Source organism: Nicotiana sylvestris, chromosome 11 (assembly GCF_000393655.2).
Source record: "Nicotiana sylvestris chromosome 11, ASM39365v2, whole genome shotgun sequence".
NCBI classification, from domain to species: Eukaryota; Viridiplantae; Streptophyta; class Magnoliopsida; order Solanales; family Solanaceae; genus Nicotiana; species Nicotiana sylvestris.
Window position 1 is genome coordinate 85,790,980 of NC_091067.1, and position 26,969 is coordinate 85,817,948.

The 26,969-nt window shown below is 38.9% G+C and overlaps 1 protein-coding gene across 1 annotated transcript; it reads left to right on the forward strand.

Moving 5' to 3' along the window:
- The first annotated feature begins 3,333 nt into the window (after positions 1 to 3,333).
- On the forward strand, positions 3,334 to 3,840 carry LOC138881268 (uncharacterized). Its single transcript, XM_070161484.1, has one exon. It carries the CDS (start codon positions 3,334 to 3,336, stop codon positions 3,838 to 3,840), a length of 507 nt encoding a protein of 168 aa, XP_070017585.1.
- Positions 3,841 to 26,969: the final 23,129 nt, after the last annotated feature.

Sequence of the window (26,969 nt, forward strand, 5' to 3'; positions counted from 1 at the left end):
TTGATTCATGTAATTTGGAGACTGTTTATGCCCCGGCTTGACTATGTTTCACTGTTATAGGATAGATAAATGATGATGAATTGGCTCTAATTGTGAATTTCATATTTTGCAGGAACGAGTTGCGTGTATGAGGACTTAAACTATAATTGGAGCTAAATTGAAGCAAGGGAAACCCCTCAGAGCTGAGTACGTTAGAAGAAGAGAGAAAGAAGGGCTAAAATGATGACCTAGACTAGCGCGTCCACTAGCATGACCGCGCTAGCCTAGGAGTTCAAGGCATAATGTTATGCCATATGCGCAGTCAGTAGTGCGCCCATTAGCGCGACCGCGCTAGTCTAGTTCCGGAAAAATAAAGTTCAGGGGTAAACTTGGACGTTCGAGGGGTAATTCCACTTAACATATAGAAGGTCCATCTCACCCGAGGGAACATTATCAAGGTTTTCATATCTTAGTTGAAGGAAAGGAGGGGCAAGGGGCAAGGAGGATAATTCAACATCGAGTTCTTCCTTTCTTCCTTTTGTATTTTACCATTTGTGATGAATTTGGCTATTGTTATGATGAACACTAGTATGAGTATCTAAATATTTAGTCTAAGGTTTTGATGGAACCTATTGAAGGATGAACTTCTTGTTATGTTACTATAGTTTGCCCGGTTTAATCACTATTTGTTCAACTACGTTCTTGTTGTAGTTAATTGATAGAATCCTTAATTAGCTGTACCTATTTAGTATGTATTACTTGGAAGAGAGTGAATATTTAGGTAATTGTTGAACAACACCACTCCCAGAGTATATGAGGGATCAATAACCGAGGATTTAAAGGCGGGATTAGGGATAACGAAGCCTTGGGTGCAATCTAAAGTGAGCTTTAATAAACAAAGCCTGCTAGCGTAACTTGGGAGAGTGCGTCTAGTAAATTGTCTTGATTACTCGGGAGAGATTTACAGTAATAAGAGTGCTCATGATTGATAGAGACGGTTAGGCAAATCTATATGAAACATAACTGGAAGGAATTCCATCAATAGGGGAAATCACAACCTTAGATCCTTCTCTTAATTGTTTATAACTAAATCATAGTTAGTCTTTATTTACTTAATTACATTCAGTCGTAGTTGGTAGAAAATATCCTCAATTGTTATTCAAAGCATTTAGGGAAGTTGATTACGTAGAATTTAGTGAGTCTAACAAGAGTAATTGATAGGTTAATTCCTTGTGGGTTCAACTCTGGGCTAAATACTCAGATTATATTTGCAACGTTCGTTTGTCCTTTTTATAAGGCGTAGTTAGGCATTATCAAATTTTGGCGTCATTTCCTGGGAATTAATTGTGTTATCAATTACAATTGAAAGAAATACAAAAATTCTTAGTGTAGTCAGTTTTCTCTATACCTAATCTATACATTTAAATTTTAGCGTTTGTTGACTTAGTTGTGCAGGTGCATGCCTAGAAACTCATCGAGATCTGGTGAAGTATTTGAAGCATTATCATATCCCGAGAAAGTTTTTAAGGCCTTGAATCGGGCCAACAAACAACAACAAACAACTGAACAATTCAAACCAGACATGGGGGACAACATGGTAGATCCAGTTGCACCATTAGCGCCAGTGGCACCTCTTGTGCTAGTGGCTGCTCTATATGATTGGGCACAACCCACAACAAAGAACTTTGCCACAACGATTTTAGTCCTGCAGATACAGGCTGAATCGTTTCAAATCACAAACAACATGATGCACTTGTTGCAAAATAAGAGACTATTTTCGGGGTCACAAGTCGAAGATCCTCAACAGCACTTGAAGAATTTACTGTCAATCTGCAAAACTCAAAGGTAGCCCAACGTAACTTAAGAAGCAATAAAGGTGTTGTTGTTTCCATTCTTAGTGACAGGAGCTGCCTAGACTTGGCTAAACTCGCTCCTCATTAATTCCATAACTACTTGGGAGGAGCTAGTCAAGCAATTTGGGAACAAGTTTCATCCACCCAACAAGACTGCTCATCAAATTGATGAAATCTTGAGTTTCAAATAGAGACCAATGGAAACACTGCAATAAACATGGGAACGATTCAAAGGGATGTTGGTTATATGTCTGCACCACGATATTCTAGATCAGATGTTGGGGCAGCAGTTTTACATGGGTTTGGTAGATGGCGTGAAGGTAAATGTTGATGCTTCAGTTGGTGGAGCATTTTTTAGAAAAACATGGAGAGAAAGCCAGAGTCTGCTTAACAAGATGGCACAAAATTTGGGGTGGACAACCAGGAATGCAACTATCACTCTAGTGGTTCACTCAGTGCCCTTAGATCCATCCAACACTCTTGCTGAAAACATGGCCACATTAATGACACAAATGAGTATACTCACCAAAACGGTGGAAGAGTTAGGGCAAAAGCAACAGGTACACATTGTAGATACTACCAATAGGGGCTTATGCACATCTTGCATTAGTCAGCCAATTGGTAACCAGTGGAATGCATAAAGTGATCATCATCACTACCCTGAGGACATGAATTATGTGTCTAATTATGGAGTCCAGAGATAGGGTGGTCAAAATTGGGGCCAACAAAATCATCCATACAGGCCAGTCGAGCCACAACTCAACAATGGAAACATGGGAGGTATGAGACCTCACAATAATATGGTTTCTTACCAAAGGCCTCATGGATATAATAATCAAAATCAACAGTAGGGTTATCATCCTCCTCAGCAGCAGCATGGTGGAAGACAAGAAGATGGGTTTTCTCGACTTGAGGCAATGATGCAATATGTTATTGGGTCAAATGCAAAGATCAGTGAAAGAGTAGATGCACATGATTTAGCTATTAACAATATTGAAGTAAAGATAGGCCAAATTTTGATGTCCTTGAATAATCGTCCTCTTGGGACATTGCCTATAGACACGCAGGTAAATCCAAAAGATCAAGGCCTGAAGCAACTGATGGAAGTACGTCTACGTTATAGCAGAGACTTAGACTTGGAGAAAGACAGGGCTCGACAAAGCAGACAAGTTGAGACACTTGTACCAGTGCCCATTGAGCTAGATGAGTCAACGAAACTGATAGAGGTGACAGTACAACCTGCCTAGGGAGAGCATAACACCTAGGTTGAGGGTGAGAAAGAAGCTGAGATAGCCCAGGAACCGGTAGTTGAGGTGGTAGCTGACAAAGAAAATACCCACATCATTAGGAAGAAGATACCACCCGCACCATTCCCACAGAGGCTGGCCAAGTACCAAAAAGAAGAGCAATACAAGAATTTCTTTTAGATGCTGAAACAAATCCTGGTAAACATTCCATTGATTGATGCTTTTAAGGAGATGCCTGTTTATGCAAAAAAAAAATGAAGGACTTGATGTCTAGAAAATTTGATTTCCAAGACTTGGTAACAGTGACTCTTACTCAGACCTGCAGTATGGTGGTGACTAGACCAATTGCTGAGAAGCTGTCTGACCCAGGGAGTTTCACAATTTCCTGCACCGTTGGTAACTTTGCTTTCGCCAAAGCACTTTGTGATTTGGGGGCTAGCATAAATCTTATTCCCCTGGCAATCTATAAGAGATTAGGGATTGGAAGAGCTAGACCCACTTCTATGTTGTTGCAGTTGGTTGACAGGACCGCGAAAAGACCCTATGGTATCTTGGATGATGTGTTGATTCAGGTATGGAAATTTGTGTTCCCTGCAAATTTTGTGATTCTAGATTGCAAGGCGGATGAAGAAATTCCCATAATTTTGGGAACGCTATTCTTGTCCACTTGGAGAGCTCTCATTGATTGTGAGACTGGGGAGCTCAAGATGAGGTTGAACGATGAGGAGATAACATTCAATGTGCAGAAATCTATGAGGTGACCAAGTGAATTTTCCAATTATTCTCTGATTAATGCCGTGGATGTAATCGTAGAAGCTTATGATAAGATGCTAACTATTGAGGACCCTCTGGCGGCATGTCTGGTAAATTTGGATGAGGTGAATGGGGAAGAACTGGCAAAATAGGTGTTGGCTTTAGAGGGCATAAAACTCTTGAATTTGAGCCCCTGCATTTAGAAAATAGAGAAACTTCTCCAGCCAAGCCATCCATAGAAGAACAACCAAAGCTGGAATTGAAGCCACTGCCCGCCCATCTTAGGTATGAGTTCCTATGACCTAACTCCATATTAATTGTTATTATCTTATCTAGTTTATTAGATGTGTAGGCACAACAACTTTTGCAATTACTCAAGGAGTGTAAGATTGCCATTGGGTGGACCATGGTAGACATTAAGGGGATCAACCCAGCCTATTGTATGCATAAAATTCTGCTGGAAGAGGGATACAAACCTTCCAGGGAGCACCAAAGAAGGATGAACCCTAACATGAAAGAAGTGGTGAAGAAAGAAGTGATACACTGGTTGGATGTGGGAATCATTTTCCAATCTCTGACAGCAACTGGGTTAGCCCGGTGTAATGTGTTCCTAAGAAGGGTGGCATGACAGTGTTAAAAAATAATAACAATGAGCTGATCTCTACAAGAACCGTCACAGGCTGGAGAATTTGAATATATTATCGAAAATTAAATCTGGCCACCCAAAAGGACCACTTCCCACTTCCCTTCATTGATCAGATTCTTGATAGATTGACAGGAAGGTCGCACTTCTATTTTCTAGAAGGGTACTCAGGGTACAATCAATTCTCCATTGCACCAGAGGACAGAGAGAAGACCTCCTTTGCTTGCCCATATAGCATTTATGCTTTTCGGAGGATGCCCTTTGTCCTATGTAATGCACCCGCCACATTGCAAAGGTGCATGACGGCCATATTCACTGACATGGTCAAAGACATAATGGAGGTGTTCATGGATAATTTCTCAGTGTTGGTGAATTCGTTCGACGAGTGCCTTATAAATCTGACTGAGTGCTGAAACGATGTATTGAGACTAACCTGGTTCTTAATTAGGAGAAGTGCCATTTCATGGTACAAGAAGGCATAGTCTTGGGACACCGGGTATCAAGTAAAGGGATAGAGGTGGATCAGGCTAAAGTTGATGTGATAGCAAAGCTTCCACCTTCCACTTCAGTCAAGGAAATCAGGAGCTTCCTCGGGCATGGCGGTTTCTACCGGAGATTCATAAGAGACTTTTCAAAAATTTCCAACCCTCTCTGTAAGTTGATAGAAAAAGATCACCCGTTCTTGTTTTCTGATGATCGCAGGGTAGCATTCGAGGATATGAAAAAGAGGCTAGTCACAACACCCATCATTGTTGACCCCGACTGGGAGCAACCATTCGAACTCATGTGTGACGCCAGTGACTATGCAGTAGGGGTAGAGCTGGGACAACAGAAAGACAAGATAATGCATCCAATCTACTATGCTAGTAGAACGCTGAGTGGAGCCCAACTAAACTACATTGTAATTGAAAAGGAGATGCTGGTTGTGGTGTTTCCATTCGACAAGTTTAGATCATACCTGATTTGCTCTAAGGTAATTGTATATACTGATCATGCAGCTCTCAGGTACTTTATTGAGAAGAAGGAGTCTAAACCGCACTTGGTTTGTTGGGTGCTGTTACTGTAAGAGTTCAACCTCAAAATTTGTGACCGTAAGGGCACAGAAAACCAAGTCGCTGATCATCTATCACGACTTGAGGGAGCTGAAAACTCAGTTGAGGTCGAGGATATTCTAGAAACCTTTCTAGACGAGCAACTACTCGCAACAAGCCTTCAGGAAGTGCCATGGTATGCAGACTTTGCAAATTACCTGGCAAGCAGTATAGTGCCTTATGACCTTTCCTCTATTCAAAAGAAAAGTTTTATTGTGACTGCCGCATGTATTATTGGGATGAACCTTATCTGTTTTGAATATATTTTGACAATATAATCCGGAGGTATGTCCCCAAGAAAGAAAAATCTTCTGTTTTGCAGGCATGTCATGCATCAGCGTATGGAGGGCATTTTGGAGGAGTCAGGACAGCCGAGAAAGTGCTAGAGGCCGGTTTCTACTGGCCAACATTGTTTAAGGATACACATCAATGGGTGAAGGGCTGTAATGAATGTCAGTGAACCGGGAACATTTCCCGTCGCCATGAGATGCCCATGAACCTAATTCAAGAGGTTGAAGTATTTGATGTTTGGGGGATTGACTTCATGGGCCCCTTCGTCAACTCCTTTAGCAATAAGTACATACTTGTTGTTGTAGACTACGTGTCCAAATAGATGGAAGCGACAACACTTCAACAAATGATGCAAGAGTCGTGGTGGGGTTTATGAAGAAGAACATATTCACCCGTTTTGGGACCCCGAGAGCTATTATCAGTGACGGAGGCACTCACTTCAGTAATCGAGCTTTTGAGAAGTTGTTGGCAATGTATGATGTGCGCCACAATGCGGCAACACCATATCATCCTCAGACCAGTGGGTAGGTCGAAGTGTCTAATAGAAAGATAAAGAGTGTATTGACCAAGACTGTAAACACCTCAAGAACGGATTGGGCGAAAAAGCTAGATGATGCACTCTGGGCCTATAGAACTGCTTTTAAAACAACGATTGGTATGTCACCATATAAGTTGGTGTTTTGGAAGGCCTGCCAATTGCTAGTGGAACTTGAACATAGAGCTTGTTGGGCACTAAAATAGCTGAATCTAGACGTTGAGGCTGCGGGCACAACGAGAATCACAGAATTGCATGAGCTCGACGAGTTTCGATATTTGGCTTTTGAGAGCACAAGGTTGTACAAGGAAAGAATGAAGAGGTTGCACGACCAGAACATTTTTGAGCGACATTTCAACCTAGGGGACATGGTATTGCTCAATAACTCAAGATTAAGGCTATTCCCGGGATAGCTCAAGTCATGATGGTCTAGCCCATTTCGAGTGGTCGAAGTCTTCCCTTCAGTGGCTGTAGAGATTGCCTCAGAGAGAGACTCTCATACATATAGAGTCAATGGGTAGAGATTGAAACTGTACGCAGCATGAGTGAACCAAAGGAAGTGTCAGAGATCCACTTGACTGAACCTCAGAGGTCGAGCGAGCCTTTAATGCATTTGTTTACGTCGTGCCGCTAGGTTAAATCAGGCGCTGCATAGGAGGCAACCCATTAATTTGTTATAATTGTCGTGACACAACATTAACTAAGGCGTTGGTTGGGAGGCAATCCAATGATAGTAGTAGTTGTTAATTTTGAGTTTGGGGAAGTACTAATAATGCAGGTGAGCTTGGGCAGGTGATAAGTCCATCGTAAGCGGAAAGAATAGGTGAAAAATATGAAAAAATGTGCCCAGGAGCGCGCCCGTGCTACCCACCGTGCTACAGGCCGCGCATATGGGCAAGTGTTCTGCCTCAGCTCCAAAACACTAGTGCGACTGCGCTAGAGGCCGCTCTAGTGGCCCCGCATATGGCCTAGTGTTCTGCCTAGACTAGTGCGGTCGGGCTCGTACCGCGCTAGTCCTGCCCAAACTGAAGAGTTTATTTTCTTTAACTTAAAAAATAGTTTTTTATTATTATTTTATTTTATTTTATTTTCCTCTATTCTATTCTTTTCCCCCCTATCTAATTAACCCCCCCTTCAACCCCATTCCCCCAACGTTAAAACAAAACTCAAGAACCCTAACCCCTTTCTTCTCCCAAACTCCTTCTTCAACTCCCCTTTCCTTCAAATTCCCAACCCACCTTCCCCAAGTTTCAAGTCACGTTCTCCCCTACTCTTCTTCACTTCTCCTCATATTCTCTCACTACAGGTATTATTCCTTTGTGCCATTTTTCTCATTTTTTTGAAATTTCGTTTTTTTATTTTTGAATTTATGTAGTTGTGTTTTTTTCTTTTCTTAGTAGAAAGTTGTAGCATATGTTGTAGTGATTGTGGGTGGTAAGATTGGTGGAGTGTAGCTTGACTTCATATGTGATTTTTGGGATATTGTAGTGGTTTTGAGGTGGTAACATGTTTGAAATGGGGTGTGAGTATATAATGCCCACAAGGTGTTTGTGTAAATGCCTCAGTGCATGTAATTGTGTAATTGTGACCAATTATGCGTGTGAAGTCTGAGTAACCACATTGCGTTACAATTTTGTTTTGGGATGTGCTAATGTTATTCTGTTTTTCAAGTACTATGGCTCCATCTCGGAAGCGCCGTACCACGTGTGCCTCTTGTAGCAGTCAAGCTGGATCGTCCAGGGTGCGTGGGTTAGCTCCTGCTCGTCACTTTGATAGTAGCAGGTCTGTATCTACCAAGGCTCAGGACTGCTTTGCGGATAAGGCCCCTAAAAAGCCAATACCGGAGAGGGGCATTGATATAGGATCGGTCTAGCTAGGCTGCCCCCACATGTATATTGAGCTGGTGAGGCGGGGGTTACAAACCTTTATTGACGAGCCGGGCGAGGGGAATGTGATGGTTGTCCGAGAGTTTTATGCCAATGTGAAAGAGCATGTGAATGGCGTAGTAACTGTGCGCAGAAAGGCGGTAGATGCCTCTGTTGAGGCTATACGGACGATGTACCAGCTGCCCCCTCATGTGGATCCTTATGCTGACTATTATGAGGGGTATGGCAGATCACACACGTAGTGGGCAATGTTCTTTGAAACAATCTGTGTACCCGGAAAGGATATTATCTGGATGAAGTATGGTCGGAAGTTTCACTCTTTGGCGCTAACCTTTGAAGGGAAGTGCTGGTTGTATATTAGCAATAACCACCTGATCCTATCTTCCAACACTATAGAGGTGAATGGTCCCCAAGCGGTTTTGATTTGGTGCTTTGTTAATTGTCACGACTTTGACGTGGCCAAATTGATGAATGAGGAGATGTTCACCCGTTGTCCGATGAAAAGGTATGGGTTCTTCTTCCCTTCATTGGTTACTAGAATTTGCCGGGAAACTTGGGTGCCGGAAAAACTAGATGTAGATAGGAGAGTGCCAAGAGACCACAAGTTTCGAGTTGACAAGGTCACCACTGGTAAGGAGCCGGTGGTAGCAGGTGGTGATGATAGTGGTGCATCTGATGACTCTGAGGATGAGGAAGCTGAGCATGAGGATGTGGGGGCCGAGCCACAGGCTCATGAGCACATTACAGCAGCTGCAACATCATCTGAAGCTGATCGGGTTACCCTATTCACAGCTTTGGAGCAGGAGGTGGCTAGATTGCGTACCTCGGTCACTGACTTGGGTACACGTGTTGACGCGGTGGCTGACCGGCAGGTGAAATCGGAGAAAAAGATATTGGGCTAGTTGCGAGCTCTAGGCGGTGCTTGCAATTTGAACCCAGACACAGTCTCTGATCAAGAGTGATCTTTCAGGGACGTTCCTTTACCTTACTGTTCTTTATTTTGTATACCATGGGGACATGACTTCCTTTTAAGTGTGGGGTAGGGGATACTTCAATGTATGTATATGTAACAACTTGACAGTTTGATGTTTCTTTGTTTCTTCTTGATTGTTTTTGGTGTTTTGAGTAATAGTTACATTAGGTAAGCTTAAGGTAGGTAAGTTGATTTGGCCCGACGACGGATCTTTTTCGACGGGATTCTTGAGGGTCTAAGTCGACGTAAAAAAATAGGAATATGGGGACTCTTCCTGATGACGGATCTTCTAGACAGTTTTCTTGAGGGAAGTAAGTCTAAAGAAAATACCAAAAAAAAAAGATTTTGTTTTGTTTTAGGTAGTGTAGTAACTCACCCTTGGTTTTTCTTTTGGCCACGGTTCTTTTCCAAGGGTTTATCTTGAACCGGGTGTAGTTATTTTTTGTTTTTTTAGTTTTTAGTTAGTATTGATGGGCTACGAGCTGAAATAGAAAGAGAAACGCTTGGCGTTGATACACCTGAATACAGTAGACTCTAGAGTGTAATGCTTAGTCTCAGTAGTTGATTCTTGCTAAAGCACCTTAAATTGTATGTTTGTACTAACTTGAATACTCAAACGAGAGTGTCTTGATAAGCCAATCTAGAGTGAGTCATGTGCCATGTGTGTGTGAGTTGTACTGTATTATATGCTTCACATTTGATGCCTAGAACTTGTCCCGTGTGTTTGCAAAGCGAAATAGTAGCTTCATTCAGTCTTAGAAGTGATATAGGCATTTCTTTATAAAGCCAGATATATAAAGTAGACTCACCTAAACGTAATACATCATAGTCAACCCCGTTGAGCCTATAAGTCTGTTTCTTTGGCAACCACATTGCAAACCTTACCCAATTGGTTGAATGACCATCTATTTGAACCCCTTTACCTCCTGTAAGCACTTGAATAGTAGTGAAATATGCAAAAGCTAAAGTGTGGGGTGGTAGTTTGGTTTTTGGGTGGAACCGACGAAATAGAGGAAAGGTGCAGTTGTTTGGAAAAGTAAAAGAATAAGCACCACTTAAAAGAAAAAAAAGTGAAAAAATAGAGTAAATGTAGTAGTTGATAAGTGGTGATTTGATACAATTGAACCTAATGGAGTGGGATGTTATAGAGTGTCTAGTTGACATAAGTATGGTTTTGAAGGTTAATGTGATTGTATTAAAAGTGCTTAGGGAGGTTAGTCACTATATCCAAATATATCCTACCCGTCCCATATCTTATATTACAACCAAGTAAAGTCCTAATTGATCTTAGACTGAATGGTCTTGATTAGTAGAGTAGTACACTACGGGCAAGCCTATGGTGCATTTCTGTGGCATGTGAATGTTCTTTTTGAGAGTGAGTGAATTTATCCATCTAAGTTCCTACTTGTTCTTAATATTATTATTTTTGGAACTACTCTCTTGTGTGATGTGAGGTCATGTGATTCATGAAGGAAAGGTAAGTCTTGACTTCTGTATAGAGTAATTCGAGTAAGTACGAATATTGCACGACACGTGAGAGTCGATTTTTGAGGCAAGGATTGTTGACTACTAGGAGTAACTTTGGTGATTTGTTCTTGGTGTGATACGTTAGGGGAAAAGGCTTAGTGAAGGAACCTTTATACAGTATGGTGGATTGCTCGAGGACTAGCAATGATTTAAGTGTGGGGTATTGATAATAGGCTAGATTCATGTAATTTTGCGATTGTTTATGCCCCAACATGACTATGTTTCACTGTTATAGGATAATTAAATGATGATGAATTCTCTAATTGTGAATTTCATGTTTTACAGGAGTGAGTTGCATGTATGAGGACTTAGAACTGTAATTGGAGCTATATTGAAGCAAGGGAAGCCCCTCGGAGCTGAGTACGTTGGAAGAAGAGAGAAAGAAGCGCTGAAATGATGACCCAGACTAGCGCATCCACTAGCGCGACCGCGCTAGCCCAGGAGTTCGAGGTAGAATGTTATGCCATATGCGCGGTCAGTGGCGCGCCCATTAGCGCGACCGCGCTAGTCCAATTCCGGAAAAATAAAGTTCAGGGGTAAACTTGGACGTTCGGGGCAATTCCACTTATAGAAGGTCCAGCTCACCTGAGGGAACATTATCAAGGTTTTCATAGCTTAGTTGAAGGCAAGGAGAGGCATGAGGCAAGGAGGATGATTCAACATCGAGTTCTTCCTTTCTTTCTTTTGTATTTTACCATTTGTGATGAATTTGGGTATTGTTATGATGAACACTAGTATGAGTAGCTAAATATTTAGTCTAAGGTTTTGATGGAACCTATTGAAGGATGAACTTCTTGTTATGTTAATATAGTTTGCCTGGTTTAATCTCAATTTGTTCAACTATGTTCTTGTTGTAGTTAATTGATAGGATCCTCAATTAGTTGTGCCTATATAGTACGTATTACTTAGGAGAGAGTGCATATTTAGGTAATTATTGAACAACACCACTCCCAGATTATATGAGGGATCAATAACCGAGGGTTTAAAGGCGGGATTAGGGATAACGAAGCCTTGGGTGCAATCTAAAGTGAGCTGTAATAAACAAAGCCAGCTAGCGTAACTCGGGTGAGTGCGTCTAGTAAATTGTCGTGATTACTCGGGAGAGATTTACGTTAATAAGAGTGCTCATGATTGATAGAGACGGTTAGGCAAATCTATATGAAATATAACTGGAAGGAATTCCATCAATAGGGGAAATCACTACCTTTAATCCTTCTCTTAATTATTTACAACTTAATCATAGTTAGTCTTTATTTACTTATTTGCAGTCAGTCGTAGTTGGTAGAAAATATCCTCAATTGTTATTCAAAATGTTTGGGGAAGTTGATTATGTAGAATTTAGTAAGTCTAACAAGAGTAATTGATAGGTTAATTCCTTGTGGGTTCGACTCTGGGCGAAATACTCAAATTATATTTGCTACGTGCGTTTGTCCTTTTTATAAGGCATAGTTGGGAGTGATCAAGCATGCACACGATTTTTACAATTTTTCCCATAATTTTATGAATTTAAATTGAGTTATTTCCTTCTCATTTATGTATAAAATTCCCAAAAATTATTTCCTAAATTATTGTTATAATTATTTATTCATTTAATCTCTATATTTATGCCAAAATATGGTTAATATATTTTTTGTGCATTTTTATAATTGCATTTGGTATTTTTAAGCTAAATTGCATATAATTGCAATATTAGCCCATTTAACGTATAATTTCATTTTATATGCGTACAATTGGTCCCTATATCTTTAAAATGATAAATATATATTTTAAATCATTTTTGTACATAAAATTATTTTTTAGAGTTTGTTTATTACTTATTATAAATTAAATAGGAAAAATCAGTTATTTAAATTATAGCCAGATTTGACTTTCAATTGTAGTCTAAATTGAACTTAACCCCCAGCCCAATTTCCTACCCAATTGCCCGACCCAGACCCTATATACACATACCCAAACCCAGAACCTATCTACCCGATCAAATCCTAGCCGTTGATCTCCCAGATCAACGGTCAATATCAATCCTTTCCTTTTTTAATTCCAAGAACCCCTAACCCTATCTCATTTCCAAAATTTCGATGCCCTCAAATCCTCTCATCCCCTCTCTTCTCTCAACCTGACCCTAGCCTCTTTCAACTGCCTCCCTTCTCCGGTTTTCTCCAGTGACCACCCTTCAACCCTAAGCATCCAATGGCTCCTTTGTTGCCTTTCTCAACTTCTCTGAGGCCTTCAAGGGCCTTGGGCTATGCTGACTTATATCTAGAGTTTGCTGCTTTGGTGGTTCATGGCTACTTCAGTGTGATTTCGATCAAAATCGCACTGTATTTGTTACGATATTTGAAGTTCCAAACAAGTTCTTCATCTCTATTTGGGTTTCCTTTGAAACCCTAATTTTTGGTTGTATATATTAGATATGTGCTATTTTTAAACGATTCAAGTCTGTTCCTTCTATGTTTTGCACTGTTCTCGAACCTTTTTTGCAAAAATCATCGATTTCAAGTGGTTTTACTTTCTTTTAAAGTTAGGGTTTTTTGGAACTTCTTCTATACTTTGTTTAAATCGATTCTTCATGTTCTAACCTCTATCCTTTGTATATCTTGACTGATTCTATGTTTTTACACTCTTTTCAACTCGCCTATATGGAAAACCCTAATTTCTTAGTTCCAATCTTGGGTTTCTGGGTTCTGTTTGATAACTTGTTCAGTAAATCCGTATGTTTCTATGATTCTATGATTTTTTGCCCTATGTTGGCGGTCACACCTCCTTTTTGCGCGCCCCGCCCCGAAGGGTAAGATGCGCGAGGGAGTTTTTCCAATTTAAGTGACAATATTCGAAATGAGATTATTTATTTAATTCAGAGTCGCCACTTGGGAAAGGTTTGGCTTTTGGTGTTCCAAGTCACCGGTTTATCTTGAATCCCAAATCGAGGAAATTTTCGACTTTTCCAAATGAAGTCTGCAAACAGAAATTCTAAGTAAGGAATTCTGTTGACCCGAGGGAAGGTGTTAGGCACCCTCGGATCCCGTGGTTCTAGCACGGTCGCTTAAATTGTTATAATGGCTAAATATATGATTCGAATACATGTTGTGACTTATATGCTTTTATTAAGTTTAAACCACTTTTATTATTATCATTTGTTTTTATAGACTTGCATCGCCGTGAAAATGCATCCAGAATCATGTCACAATCAATGCACCCGTAATTGTTAATACATTTCGACTCCGTTGAGATTTGAAGTTGGGTCACATAAATGCGCACCCGAATTTAAGAAAGTAACATTATTGAAATACGCCTAAAGAGACTATCACGTTATTTTTGGGGAGGGTCATGAAATTCGCTAAATGACTCATCCCGGATTCTAAGTATTTAACATGTACATTTATGAAGGGCTCAGCGGTTTGTGCATTTTTATTTAGCGAGGCTCATCTCATTTATTTTAAAGGTATCCTAAAGTGACTACATTTCCATTAATTTTTATTTTTAAAAATAAGAGGGAGCAAAAGGAAGATCTTATTTAGTTACATGCTACAAGCACATCATTTTACATACTAGGTTAAGACGAATGTTAACAGAAAAGAACATTACTTAAAATTTGAAATTATAAGTGAATACAAAATCGACAAAATAATATATTCAAAGAAGATTAGTTATCCTATAACTAGGTTGACTCCGCATAATTATGTGAATAGACCAACAATTATTTTCGACTACTCAAAATAACATTAACCTTAATTCTTAGAGCTTATCCGAAAGTTTATTAGATCTAAACGTTAAACCGTCTTGCTAGATTCATGCCTTTTAGATTAAAGCTCTCAACCTTATAGCGTTGATTCGTACTCCCAAACCTGTAAAGCCTACCGATTCCCCAAAATTGCTAGCCTCTTCATTTAAGTGGTGAGTCGATGCTATTAATCATTAATCTACACTATTAGACCTACATTGAAACATGGAATTCGAACAAGAGAGTTGACATATATTGCTAAACAATTGGTATTAACTAACACAATACGAAACTTTATGCGAGGTGCATGTTTCTTAAAAGCGAACTGAACCGGGCCATAGAAACTTAAACAATCCAAAGGTCTGATAGGGTACTCATGACACCTATTAGATTATGCGTTATACCGCCTGTGTCAGCTAGGTTAAACCAAATTGCTAAATACATGGTATACGTCTATCAATATAACAACATACTACTTAACAGTCCATATTGGTTCGAATATGCCCCAATTTAACACAAAATGAATACGATTAGCATGAGCCCAAACAAATATGAACTAATTGAATCATTTTTATCCTATTGCTACATCTTAAACACAGATATTGTAAAAAACAGGTGGATGTTTCGCTTCTTTGTTTATTTCAACTCAACTTCCAGTTCAAGCTTACATCAAACCATAGTTTCAGAAGTGTGTACCTGGAAATGTTTACAATTGAATAGAAAAGAAGTCAGTAAAGCAGCAATGCAGCAGGACTAGAAAACCAATAACCAATACAACAGCAGTGGCAGCAGCAAAGCAATGGTACAAGAATGGTAGAATCAAACCCCGATGGACAAACCAGAAATAACCCAATGAAACAATACCCAGTAACCAAACAAATCACACTCAGCAGACTCGGTTAGGACTGGGGGATACCAATATCATTCAGACAGACAGAAATAGGTGAATCCGGACACAATAAAGGAAGCAGTTTTCTGAATTTTCAAACACTCAAGGAAGGACCCTAAGCTTGACAGAACAAATGGCAGCTTAATGCTGATTTCCAAACAGAAAATGGTGAGGAAAGGCAAGGTTTTTAGTTTCAATCAAACGGCAGAAATTCCTTTTCCTATCTCCCTCCCTGATTTCTGAATCCTCTCCTTTCGAATCCAGGACTGTTTTCTGTCCAACTTTTAGCTTTTGTCTCTATCTCTGTCTTCTCTTTAACTAATGGAACCCTCCTCTATTTATTCTAGCATCAAACCCTTCAAAACAGCCTGTTAAACAGACTCAAATCCCTCTCATGTTCTCCTGCTGTTTTTCCACTCAAAGATAAAATAAAACCCTTCCCATGAGATTCTCCTGACAGCCTCTTTCTCATTATTATAAGGACTTATCTCTTATTATTTTAAACAGGTATGGGCAGCAGGAGTATGTCTTGGCAGCACATGTTGTCCATTACACTGCAATGCACATGCTGCCCAAGGTTGAGAATGAGTAAACAATGCCATCAATTAAACTAAAATATGAGACTTATCCTAGACTGCAGCTATAAATCAATCCTTAAATGTTTTCTGATTTAGCTAACAGACTAATACACAGTGACAATAAACAAACTAAGCTGATTCACAATGCTTCAGTAAATCAAAATAGCATGAGTCGAATTGCTATCATTCCAACTGAAACTAATGGACGACATATATCGACTCGACTATACTAATTATAACACAGGACGAACAGTCGACCAAACAAACAACACAAAATAAGGCATAAAACTGTTCTTGACAATTTTGCACGATACAGGGGAAAACCAGGCATTATTGATTCGACGATGTTAATCACATTGAAATATGTATACTACTATACGGATTCAACATAATAGAATAAACAATCGACCAAATAAAAGGTCTTATGGAGATGGAGAACAACTGACAACAGAAATCCCAAAATAAACAAACAAACTAAATAAACATGCCGATAAACTAATCTAAACTAAATAGATAACAAAAGGGAACAGTGAACAAACCAGAAAAGCTTAAACACAGATGACCCAGGCCCGAGCTTGATTTGCCCATTTGAGGTCGGACAAATCCTAACCGAGGTGTTCTCGACCGAGAACACTTCGATTAGGGTCTACTAGACACCAAACTTCCGTTTAAATCTAAACATACTCCACAAATTCTTGTGTTCTAGGGTTCGAATCTTCAGATTTGGGGTTTTGGGATTTGTGGGTAGATTCGGACCAAACCAAACTTGGTTTGGTCACGAGGAAGGTCAAGAGGATACCTGGTATGAATTTGGGGGGATTTGAGGTGGTTTGGTGTAGGTCGAGGTCCGGTTCGAATCTTCAAATGAAGATTCGAGATGGTGGGGGAAGATTCGAGACCCACGGCTGGTGGATCTGTGTTCAGGGGGTCGAGGTGGTCCTAGGGTGTTAAGATGGTGGTCACCGGCGTCCTTGCCTCCGGGTTTACGGTGAGGGGAAAGGGGGGCGGCGCTAGGGTTTCGTGGGGTTTGGGTCTGGTGAAGACGACCTAAGGGCGAGGGGGGGTGTTTGGATAGGGGCGTGGGGTAAGATTTTAAGTTTATATAGTTAGTGAGTGATCAGATCCTGGCCGTTGGATGAAGCGAGATGAAGGACCAGGATCTTTCAGCTGGTGAGGAATGGTGTCGTTTCAAATGCCAGGGGTTGGGTTGGTCCGGGGTTGAACGGGTCGGGTTTAAATGTGGGTATGGAGATGTGACGAGGGCCGTCAGATCAATCTGGTTTGAACGGCTGAGATGGGTTGTCCTTGAAACGACGTAGTTTTGGTGTCAAAGTACGTCGTTTGGTGGCCTGGGAGATGGGTCTCTTGGAGCGGTTGCCTTGGGATGCTTTTGGGCCTCGAATTTAAAGAAAACCTGGCCCAATCCGATATTTGAACCAATTTGCACTCTTTTCTTTTATTTTCTAATTTAAAACACAACACCTAATTAAAGTGAAATTAAACACCCATTAATTAACACTTAACACAATTATAACACACCTATTAAAATAGGTAGAATCATACCATGGCAACAAATAGAATAAAAGATGCATTTTTTGTGATTTTCCTTTTAATAACCGAATCATGGTTTAGTTACACACGACATATATTTTTTGTATTTTTGTTTAACAAAAATAAAAATGGACAGGACCATAAATAACTACCAAAAATGCCACGTAAATTCTAAAAATTGTACAACAAGACCATTTGTTATTATTTTTGATTTCTTTTGGAGTGATTGTTGCGAAACAAAAATCACGTGCTCACAGTTGGCTTGTTATGGTTCTTAATTGTGGTTATCCCTACCTATTGTGTGAATTCATTTTCTGATATCTCATATATGCTGTCTTCACTTCCTAATTCATAATCTATATACTCTATTTGTGTATATTTATCATTTTCAATCATTATTTCGGTAATTTATTTCTTCTTTGGGTTTTTTGGTAATTTTCAATCTTTAGCTAAGTGTCCTAGCTTTCCAGAATTGTAACAAGTACATTCTGATAGTAACAATAGAACAGCAAAATTCAGAATTACCAAAAGCATTAAGAAAAAATGAAGAAACAACTGAAAAGGAATTAATTATTGGAGGAATACCAATATTAATAAATTTTAAAATATATCAAGGAGATAAAAACATTACACTAGGAATAAAATGGTTAGAAAAAGTCAAACCATATAAATTAGAAGATAGGCAATTAACAATAAGTTATGAAAAATAAAAAGATAATAATCAAAAGAACCTTAATATAATGCCAAAAATATATATACTTGCCAAAATAATAGTAGAAGGATATTATAATAGATATTATACACCTATGATGGATACAGGAGCAGAAGCTAACATGTGTAAACATAATTGTCTACCAGAAAATAAATGGGAAAAGCTAAAAAAACCCATAGTAGTAACAGGATTTAACAATGAGGGAAGTATGATAACATACAAAGCAAGGAATCTAAAAATACAAATATGGGATAAAATATTAACCATAGAAGAAATATATAGTTATGAATTCACAAATAAAGATATATTATTAGGAATGCCATTTTTAGATAAGTTATTCCCACATACTTTAACAAAAACACATTGGTGGTTTACTACTCCGTGTAAGCAAAGATTAGGAGCAAAAAGAGTAAATAATAAATTGAGAAAAACAACACCCTGGATTAAGGGAAGTGAAAAAATTACCCAGAAATTAGAAAATATGACACAAAGCAACCATAATATAGAAATAATCATTTTCTCAATAAACAAGATAAAACTACTCCAAGATAAATTAGAACTACTATATAATGATAATCCACTACAAGGTTGGGAAAAACATAAAACAAAAATAAAAATTGAACTAATAGATGAAAATAGTATAATAACACAAAAACCTTTGAAATACAATTTTAATGATCTAACAGAATTTAAAATACACATACAGGAATTATTAGACAATAAGTACATACAAGAAAGTAATAGTAACCACACTAGCCCAACATTTATAGTAAATAAGCATAGCGAACAAAAACGAGGAAAAAGTCGTATGGTTGTAGATTATAGAAATTTAAATGCAAAAACGAAAACATATAATTATCCGATACCAAATAAAATACTAAAAATCAGACAAATACAAGGATATAACTATTTTAGTAAATTTGACTGTAAATCAGGATTTTACCATTTAAAACTAGAAGACGAATCTAAAAAGTTAACAGCATTCACAGTACCACAAGGATTTTACGAATGGAACGTATTACCATTTGGATATAAAAATGCACCAGGTAGATACCAACATTTTATGGATAACTACTTTAACCAATTAGAAAATTGTATAATATATATAGATGATATACTGTTATATTCTAGAACAGAGAACGAACATATAAAACTACTAGAAAAATTCATACACATTGTAGAAATATCAGGAATAAGTTTAAGTAAAAAGAAAGCAGAAGTAATAAAAAATCAAATAGAATTCTTAGGTATACAAATAGATAAAAATGGAATAAAAATGCAAACTCATATAGTACAAAAAATAATTAACTTAAACGAAACACTTGATACGAAAAAGAAGTTACAATCATTTTTAGGATTAGTTAACCAAGTAAGGGAATATATCCCTAAATTAGCAGAAAACTTAAAACCACTACAGAAAAAATTTAAAAAGGATGTAGAATACCATTTTGACGAAAAAGATAAAATACATATAAAGAAGATAAAAAATATGTGTAAAAAATTACCAAAACTATATTTTCCAGATGAAAAAAGACAGTTCACATATATAGTAGAAACTGATTCTAGTGACCACAGCTATGGAGGAGTTCTAAAATATAAATATGATAATGAAAAAATTGAACACCATTGTAGATATTATTTAGGATCATACACGGAACCACAATTAAAATGGGAGATAAATAGGAAAGAATTATTTGAATTATATAAATGTTTGTTAGCATTTGAGCCATATATCGTTTATAACAAGTTTATTGTAAGAACAGATAATACACAAGTAAAATGGTGGATAACACGGAAAGTACAAGATTCAGTAACTACAAAGGAAATAAGAAGGCTTGTATTAAATATACAAAATTTTACATTTACAATTGAAGTAATAAAGACTGACAAAAATGTTATTGCAGACTACCTATCAAGACAAAGGTACCCAAACTGATGAAAGCCAAGAAACAAAAGATTTATTTGCAATCCTTACTACTCTATCTTTACAGATGGATGGTATGGGAAAAAGATAACAACAGCTAGAGAAAAGCCAGTCAAGTCAGCAACATGACTATAAAGATGCGGAGCTAAGTCGATCGGAAGACTCAAAACTTCCAGAGTTAGAAGGAGACGTTGGGAAACTCCAAAAAACCCATAACAAAGTTTGTTTATATACAGCTGCAGGTACAAGTAAATAAGTTAACAAGAAGCCACATACCAATGTCAATTTAAATAACATATTTGATAAACCAATTACTCCGAAAAGGCCAAAAGAAACAATAGTTACGACACCACAAACCTCAACCTATGCCAACAGCCTACACCAAAATAAAAAAATATACAACCATATTACCCAGACCAATATTGAAAATATATACAAAATTCAAACATTTCTAAACCTTAACCCCAGAGCAACTACTACAACAGATCCAACACAGGACTATATAACCCAAAAACTCCAAGGATATAATAGGCTTATTGCACAGCCAAAAACTAGAGCCAATTTAGTAAAAACATGTTACAATTACGGATTACTTAGCACGGTATATACCTATGATGGGGAAGAGATAAATGGAATACCAGAGCTATATAAAACATTTATTACATTTAAAAGAATTACAAAAGACCCATGAAACATGACATAAACAAACAGATTCACACAAAGACAGAAGAAAAAAATAAGAAACGGAAATCATTTTTAAGGTTTTGAAAAACCGTAAAATTGAACAGACTAATTTCGAAAAGAGAAATTTCGGAAAAGCTTTGAAACTTCGAGTATAACATCAGATCTATCACAGATCTAAGAAAAATAAAGAAAGAAAGAACCTCGAACAACTTTTTTAGGGGTTTTCAGAAACCCTAGAAACGAGAAGGCTTGGAAAGGATCTGGCCTGGAGTAGATCTGAGCCTTATCTAGGCTCTTGAGGTTCGAACACATCGGAACGGAGCCGGAGAAGCCACAGGAATACAAATCGGCGGAGGATCTGAACAGGCCTCATTGAGGTTGAACCTCAAAAGCCTTGAATAGCCATGATTTGGGGTGAAGGGAAGTGAGTACAGGCTGTCCATTGCCTGAGAAGCCATGGACTCCGGTGAGAACTGGTCGGAGAAGATCAGGGAGGCGATTAGGATTTCTAGTGCTTGAGAGTGTTTTGAGAGAGAAGAGGTCTCAGAGGCGGTTGTCTAAGAGAAATGAGGGTTAGGTGAGTTTAAAAAAGGCAAGGGGAATTGTGGTCGTTGATCAAAATGATCAGCAGCCTGGATTAAAAGGATTTTCGGGCGGGTTGGATTAAATGGGCCAAGGGGATGGGTTTGAATGGACTGATTTCAGGCTGAAATTGAAATGGAATTTGGGTTGTAATTGAAATAAATTGAGGCTACAATTGAAATAGCCAATTTTCCTATTATTATTTTATAAAAAATAGTAAAATGGTTTAAATAACCGAATTAAAGGAACTGAGTCAACTAATAATATATAAATATTAATTCAAAAATATTGGGATCAATTTTGTAATTATAAAATGCTATTAAATCTTAAAGAGGCTAGTATTGCAATTATATACAATTTAGTTTTAAAAATACCAAACGAATTTATAAAAATATGCAAAAATTATGCCAACTATATTTTGATGTAAATATTAGAATGAAATAAATTATTCTCCGAAATGGCAAGCTTTGGGAATAATTATGGGATTAATGGTGTAAAAATAGGCCATAAATTAGTTTAAAAATCATTAAAAATGCCACAACCCTTTGGGGTGCTTATATATGCACATATATGTCATTTTGAAAATATATAAGAAAAAATTAGGTATCAACAGCTGCCCCTCTTTACCCGAGGAGGATGAAAGAGTTGTCGGGTAAAGACAAGATGGCCAATTTTGACCGGATCGGTGATTGAAAAGAGTTTGGACCGAGCCCTGGCTTCTGAGCTGCCTGCATATCCCTGGTTTTATAGGAATCAGGCCATATGTAGTTCAGGAACCATTGACGGAGTGTGTCGATGGTGATTCGAAAAGACGGATGAAATGATTAGGTTTGAAAAGGTGTTTGGAGTCGAATAGGCCACGGGGGACCGGAGCAGGACCGCTCCTGCTGAGATGGCCGTTGCTAGTCGGCGTACCTGCAAATGAGCAAAGCGGCGTATATTGTGCATAATTAAAACATGATGCAAGTTCCCGTTGGACCATGAATGTTGTCTTCGGACGGTTAGGATGACGTCCTTGGACTATGATGTCCTGGGCCATGAAGAGCATAAAAATAAAGATTCACAGGCCATGAGATGGTGTTCTCGAGCTATGCCGATGGTGCCTCCGAACTATGACGCCTTTGAATGAGTTGCCGATCTTTCAGCCCATGAGAAGGTGGCAATCTTTCAGCCAAATGAATGTAGAGGGTGGCGATCTTTCAGCCAAAGCAAGAATTTAAATGCAGGTGGCGATATTTCAGCCGTTCGAAAATAAAGTGGCGATGTTTCAGCCATGCAAGATGGAGACAGAACTTAGTCTCGAAAGGCAGATACGTAGCCTTATGCAAAAAATGCAGATGGAGACAGAGCTTAGTCTCGAAAGACAGATAAGTAGCCTTATGCAGGATGGAGGTAGGGTTTAACCTCGGAAGGCAGACAAGTAGCCTTATGCAAAATGTAGATGGAGACAGAGCTTAGTATCGGAAGGCAGATAAGTAGCCTTATGCAAATGATGACGGAGGTAGAGCTTAACCTCGGAAGGCAGAAAAGTAGCCTTATGCAATGCAAAGAAATGCAGGATGGAGACAATGCTTAGTCTCGGAAGGCAGAAAGGTAGCCTTATGCAGGATGGAGGTAGAGCTTAACCTCGAAAGGCAGATAAGTAGACATATGGAAAAAAATGCAGATGGAGACAGAGCTTAGCCTTATGCAAATGATAACGGAGGTAGAGCTTAACCTCGGAAGGCAGAAAAGTAGCCTTATGCAATGCAGAGAAATGCAGGATTGTCACGACCCAAAATCCCAACCCGGTCGTGATGGCACCTCTCGTGGGGACAATGCCAGCCAACAACAAAACAATACATCTCTTTATAATTACTTAGCAGGAATAAGTCTAATTCGTAGATAATATAATCACAAGTGCGAACTAAACATGATAGAATAATGGAAACCATCCTGACTCAGCCCGAAATCGGGGTGACACAAGCCACGAGCATCTAAAGATCTAAATACTAATACAAGACCAACAATATACAAAATGGAATTTAGAATCAATGAAGAAATACGGTGTCGTGAACGCTGACGGTCACCTTGCTCAGCTACAATAGTATACCTTCAGTCCGCTAATAACCCGCTACCGGGTGAACAATACCTGCAACTGCACGCGAGGTGCAGGGAGTAAAGTGAGTACTTCCAACTCAGTGGTAATAAGAATAAATAATAACTGAGCGATAAGAAATCACGTAATAACACTTCATCATGCTATCTAAGACGGTACAACACTTTTTGAAAGCAGTAATTCCATGAAAATCCTTTATAAAATATCTGACTCGGTTTTAAACCTCTTTTGAAAATAATCTTTTTAACAGTTGCAAAATAATTCTAGCCATCGGTGTCACTATGCACAGAAACCCGCCCCTCGGGAAATATCTTCGTTCCTGGTCAGCCACTCTGGCCCTAACACTCAAGGATCAGATAGCACCAGCAAAAGCAGATAAATATCTCCAGAAATATCACAACGACAAATAATGAACAAATGCATGAATGCAATGCAATGCATATGATGGTACATTCCAGTACCCACTGCGGCGTGCAGCCCGAGCCATCCATATTTATTTATCGTCGACGGCGCTCACTGGGGGTGTGTACAGACTCCGGAGGGGCTCATACAGCACAAGCGCAATATACTGGTCAGTCAATGTTACCTGACCGGTCAGCCAATGTTACCTGACCAATTTATATCCTACAGTGCCATTGTTACCACTGTTCCAAGTATATATTTCGGGGTGTGTACAGACTCCGGAGGGGCTCATACAGCCCAAGCGCAATATACTGGTCAGTCAATGTTACCTGACCGGTCAGCCAATGTTACCTGACCAATTTATATCCTACAGTGCCATTGTTACCACTGTTCCAAGTATATATTTCAGTGTCATTGTTACCACTGTTTCAAGTATAACATACAGTGTCATTGTTACCACTGTTTCAGGTATATATATTACAGTGTCATTGTTACCACTGTTTCAAGTATATATATTACAGTGTCATTGTTACCACTGTTTCAAGTCACTTTATTATCAGTCCAGAAAATAATATAGTAAGCCCCTTGGGCATTTACAAAATCGAAATTTCCAGCCCGAAATGCATTTAAAATGTCATTTAAGTTTAATACGGCTGGGTTTGCAAAAACAGCATTTAAAACCTTGGACTGAAGTTAGATGACATGCAAATCATGCTAAGCAGTAATATCAATCCTTGAAGGATTTTAAAAGTCGGCACAAGGCCACAAACATGGCAATCAACCCAAATTATGATGATAACAAGAAATTGCAGTCAAATACGCAGTAAAATCAACAACCGGGACGGACCAAGTCACAATCCCCAATGGTGCTCTACCCCACGCTCATATCTGGCGTGCAAGTCACCTCAATACAACAGTATGATGTGCAAATCCGTGGTTTCAAACCCTCAGGATATCATTTACAAGTATTACTCACCTCTAACCGGCGTAGACTAGTCCGCAATGCCCTTTCCTCTTGAATCGACCTCTTCGCGCGTCGAATATAGTCAAAACCACAACAAATACATTACAATAGGCTAAGGGAATATAACCCAATCGAAAAGACTCGAAAAATGTCGAAAATCCCGAAATTAGCAAAACCCGAGCCCCGGGCCCACGTCTCAAAATTCAGAAATTTTTACATCAATACGACCCTTATCTAGCCACGAGTCTAGCCACGAGTCTATACAAAATTTCACAAGAATCTGCCCGTGCTTCATCATTTAATATGATGTACAACTTGTATCATATTCCGATACAAGTTGTACATCATATTAAAAAACTTTCCTTGTCGGACATCTTCTGTTTAAACACCCATAACGTCTTGTATAAGTATCCAAATGACAAACGGATTGAAGATTTAGAAACTATACTCGAAGATCTTTAATTTGATAGGTTGTACACCATATAACTCTTTATATATCCCGAGATATGAGCTTCTAAAGTAGGCTCCCCGAATCAGAAAATTGCAGCAGAAATTTCTGCAGCTTTTTCTTTTCTTTTTGGTCCGAATTTCATTCCGTTAACCTTCCGAAATCCACCCGAGGCCCTCGGGACCTTAACCAATTATATCAACATGTCCCACAATATCATTCAAACTTGTCCCAACCTTCGAAACACCCAAAATAACATCAAAACATCAAATCATCATCGAATTCAAGCCTAAGTTTCCAAAAACTTTCGAAAATACACTTTCGATCAAAGACCCGACCAAACGATGTCCGAATGACCTCAAATTTTGCACACACATCACAAATTACATAACAAAGCTACAGTAACTATCGGAATTCCATTCCGACTCCTGGATCAAGATCTCACCTATCAACCGAAATTCGCCAAAATACTAACTTCGCCAATTCAAGCTAAATTCTACACCGGTCATCACAAAAATATTTCGGACACACTCCTAAGTCCCAAATCACCTAACGAAGCTATCCGAACCATAAAATTCACATTTCGAGCCCTCTAACACATAAGTTAATATCCGGTTGACTTTTCCAACTTAAGGTTCCTTAAAAGAGACTAAGTGTCTCAAACCTTACCAAAACTAGTCCGAATGACTTCAAATTTTGCACACAAGTCATATTCGATATTACGGACTTGCACCAACTTTCGGAATCGCATTCCGAACCCGATATCAAAGTTTCCACTTCCGGTCGAATTTTCTCTAAAACCTTCAAATTTCTATATTTAGCCAAATGACTTCAAAATGACCTCCGGACATCCGAATTCACTTCCGATCGCGCTCCCAACTCCAGAATCACCATACGGAGCTATTCCCAGACTCGGAATCCCAAAAACACATCTATAACTCTGAAATGCCTTCCAACCCAAATTTATGAAATTCTTCTAAAATACTAACTTCCACAATATACGCTGAAATGCTCACGGCTTATCCAAAACCAAATCCGGACACACGCCCAAGTCCGAAATCATCATATGAACATGCTGGAACTTTCAGATCTCAATTCCGAGGTCGTTTACTCAAAATTCTAATCCTAGTTCATTTCTTCAATTTTAAGCTTTCAAAATGAGAATTTCCATTTAGATTTGACTCCAAACTTCTTGAATTTTAATTCTGACCGTACACACAAGTCAATATACCTGAGATGAAGCCGCTCATGGCCTCAAACTGCTGAATGACGCGTCGGAGCTCAAAACGACCGGTCGGGTCGTCACAAGGATGGAGACAATGCTTAGTCTCGGAAGGCAGAAAGGTAGTCTTATGCAGGATGGAGGTAGAGCATAACCTCGAAAGGCATATAAGTAGCCTTATGCAGGATGGAGGTAGAGCTTAACCTCGAAAGGCAGACAAGTAGCCTTATGCAGTGCAAGAATGTTAAAGGAAGATTAGTAGTAAGATCTCTTAGATGATAACCGATTACGACGATATGACTGTTGGGGAGATTGTGTACAGATAGCAATTGCGGGCAAGTGATGATTCTGAGAAGTTGCATTCTTGAGAAAGTATGAGTGCATAAATACATCTAATGATATTGCGAATTGATGTGCCT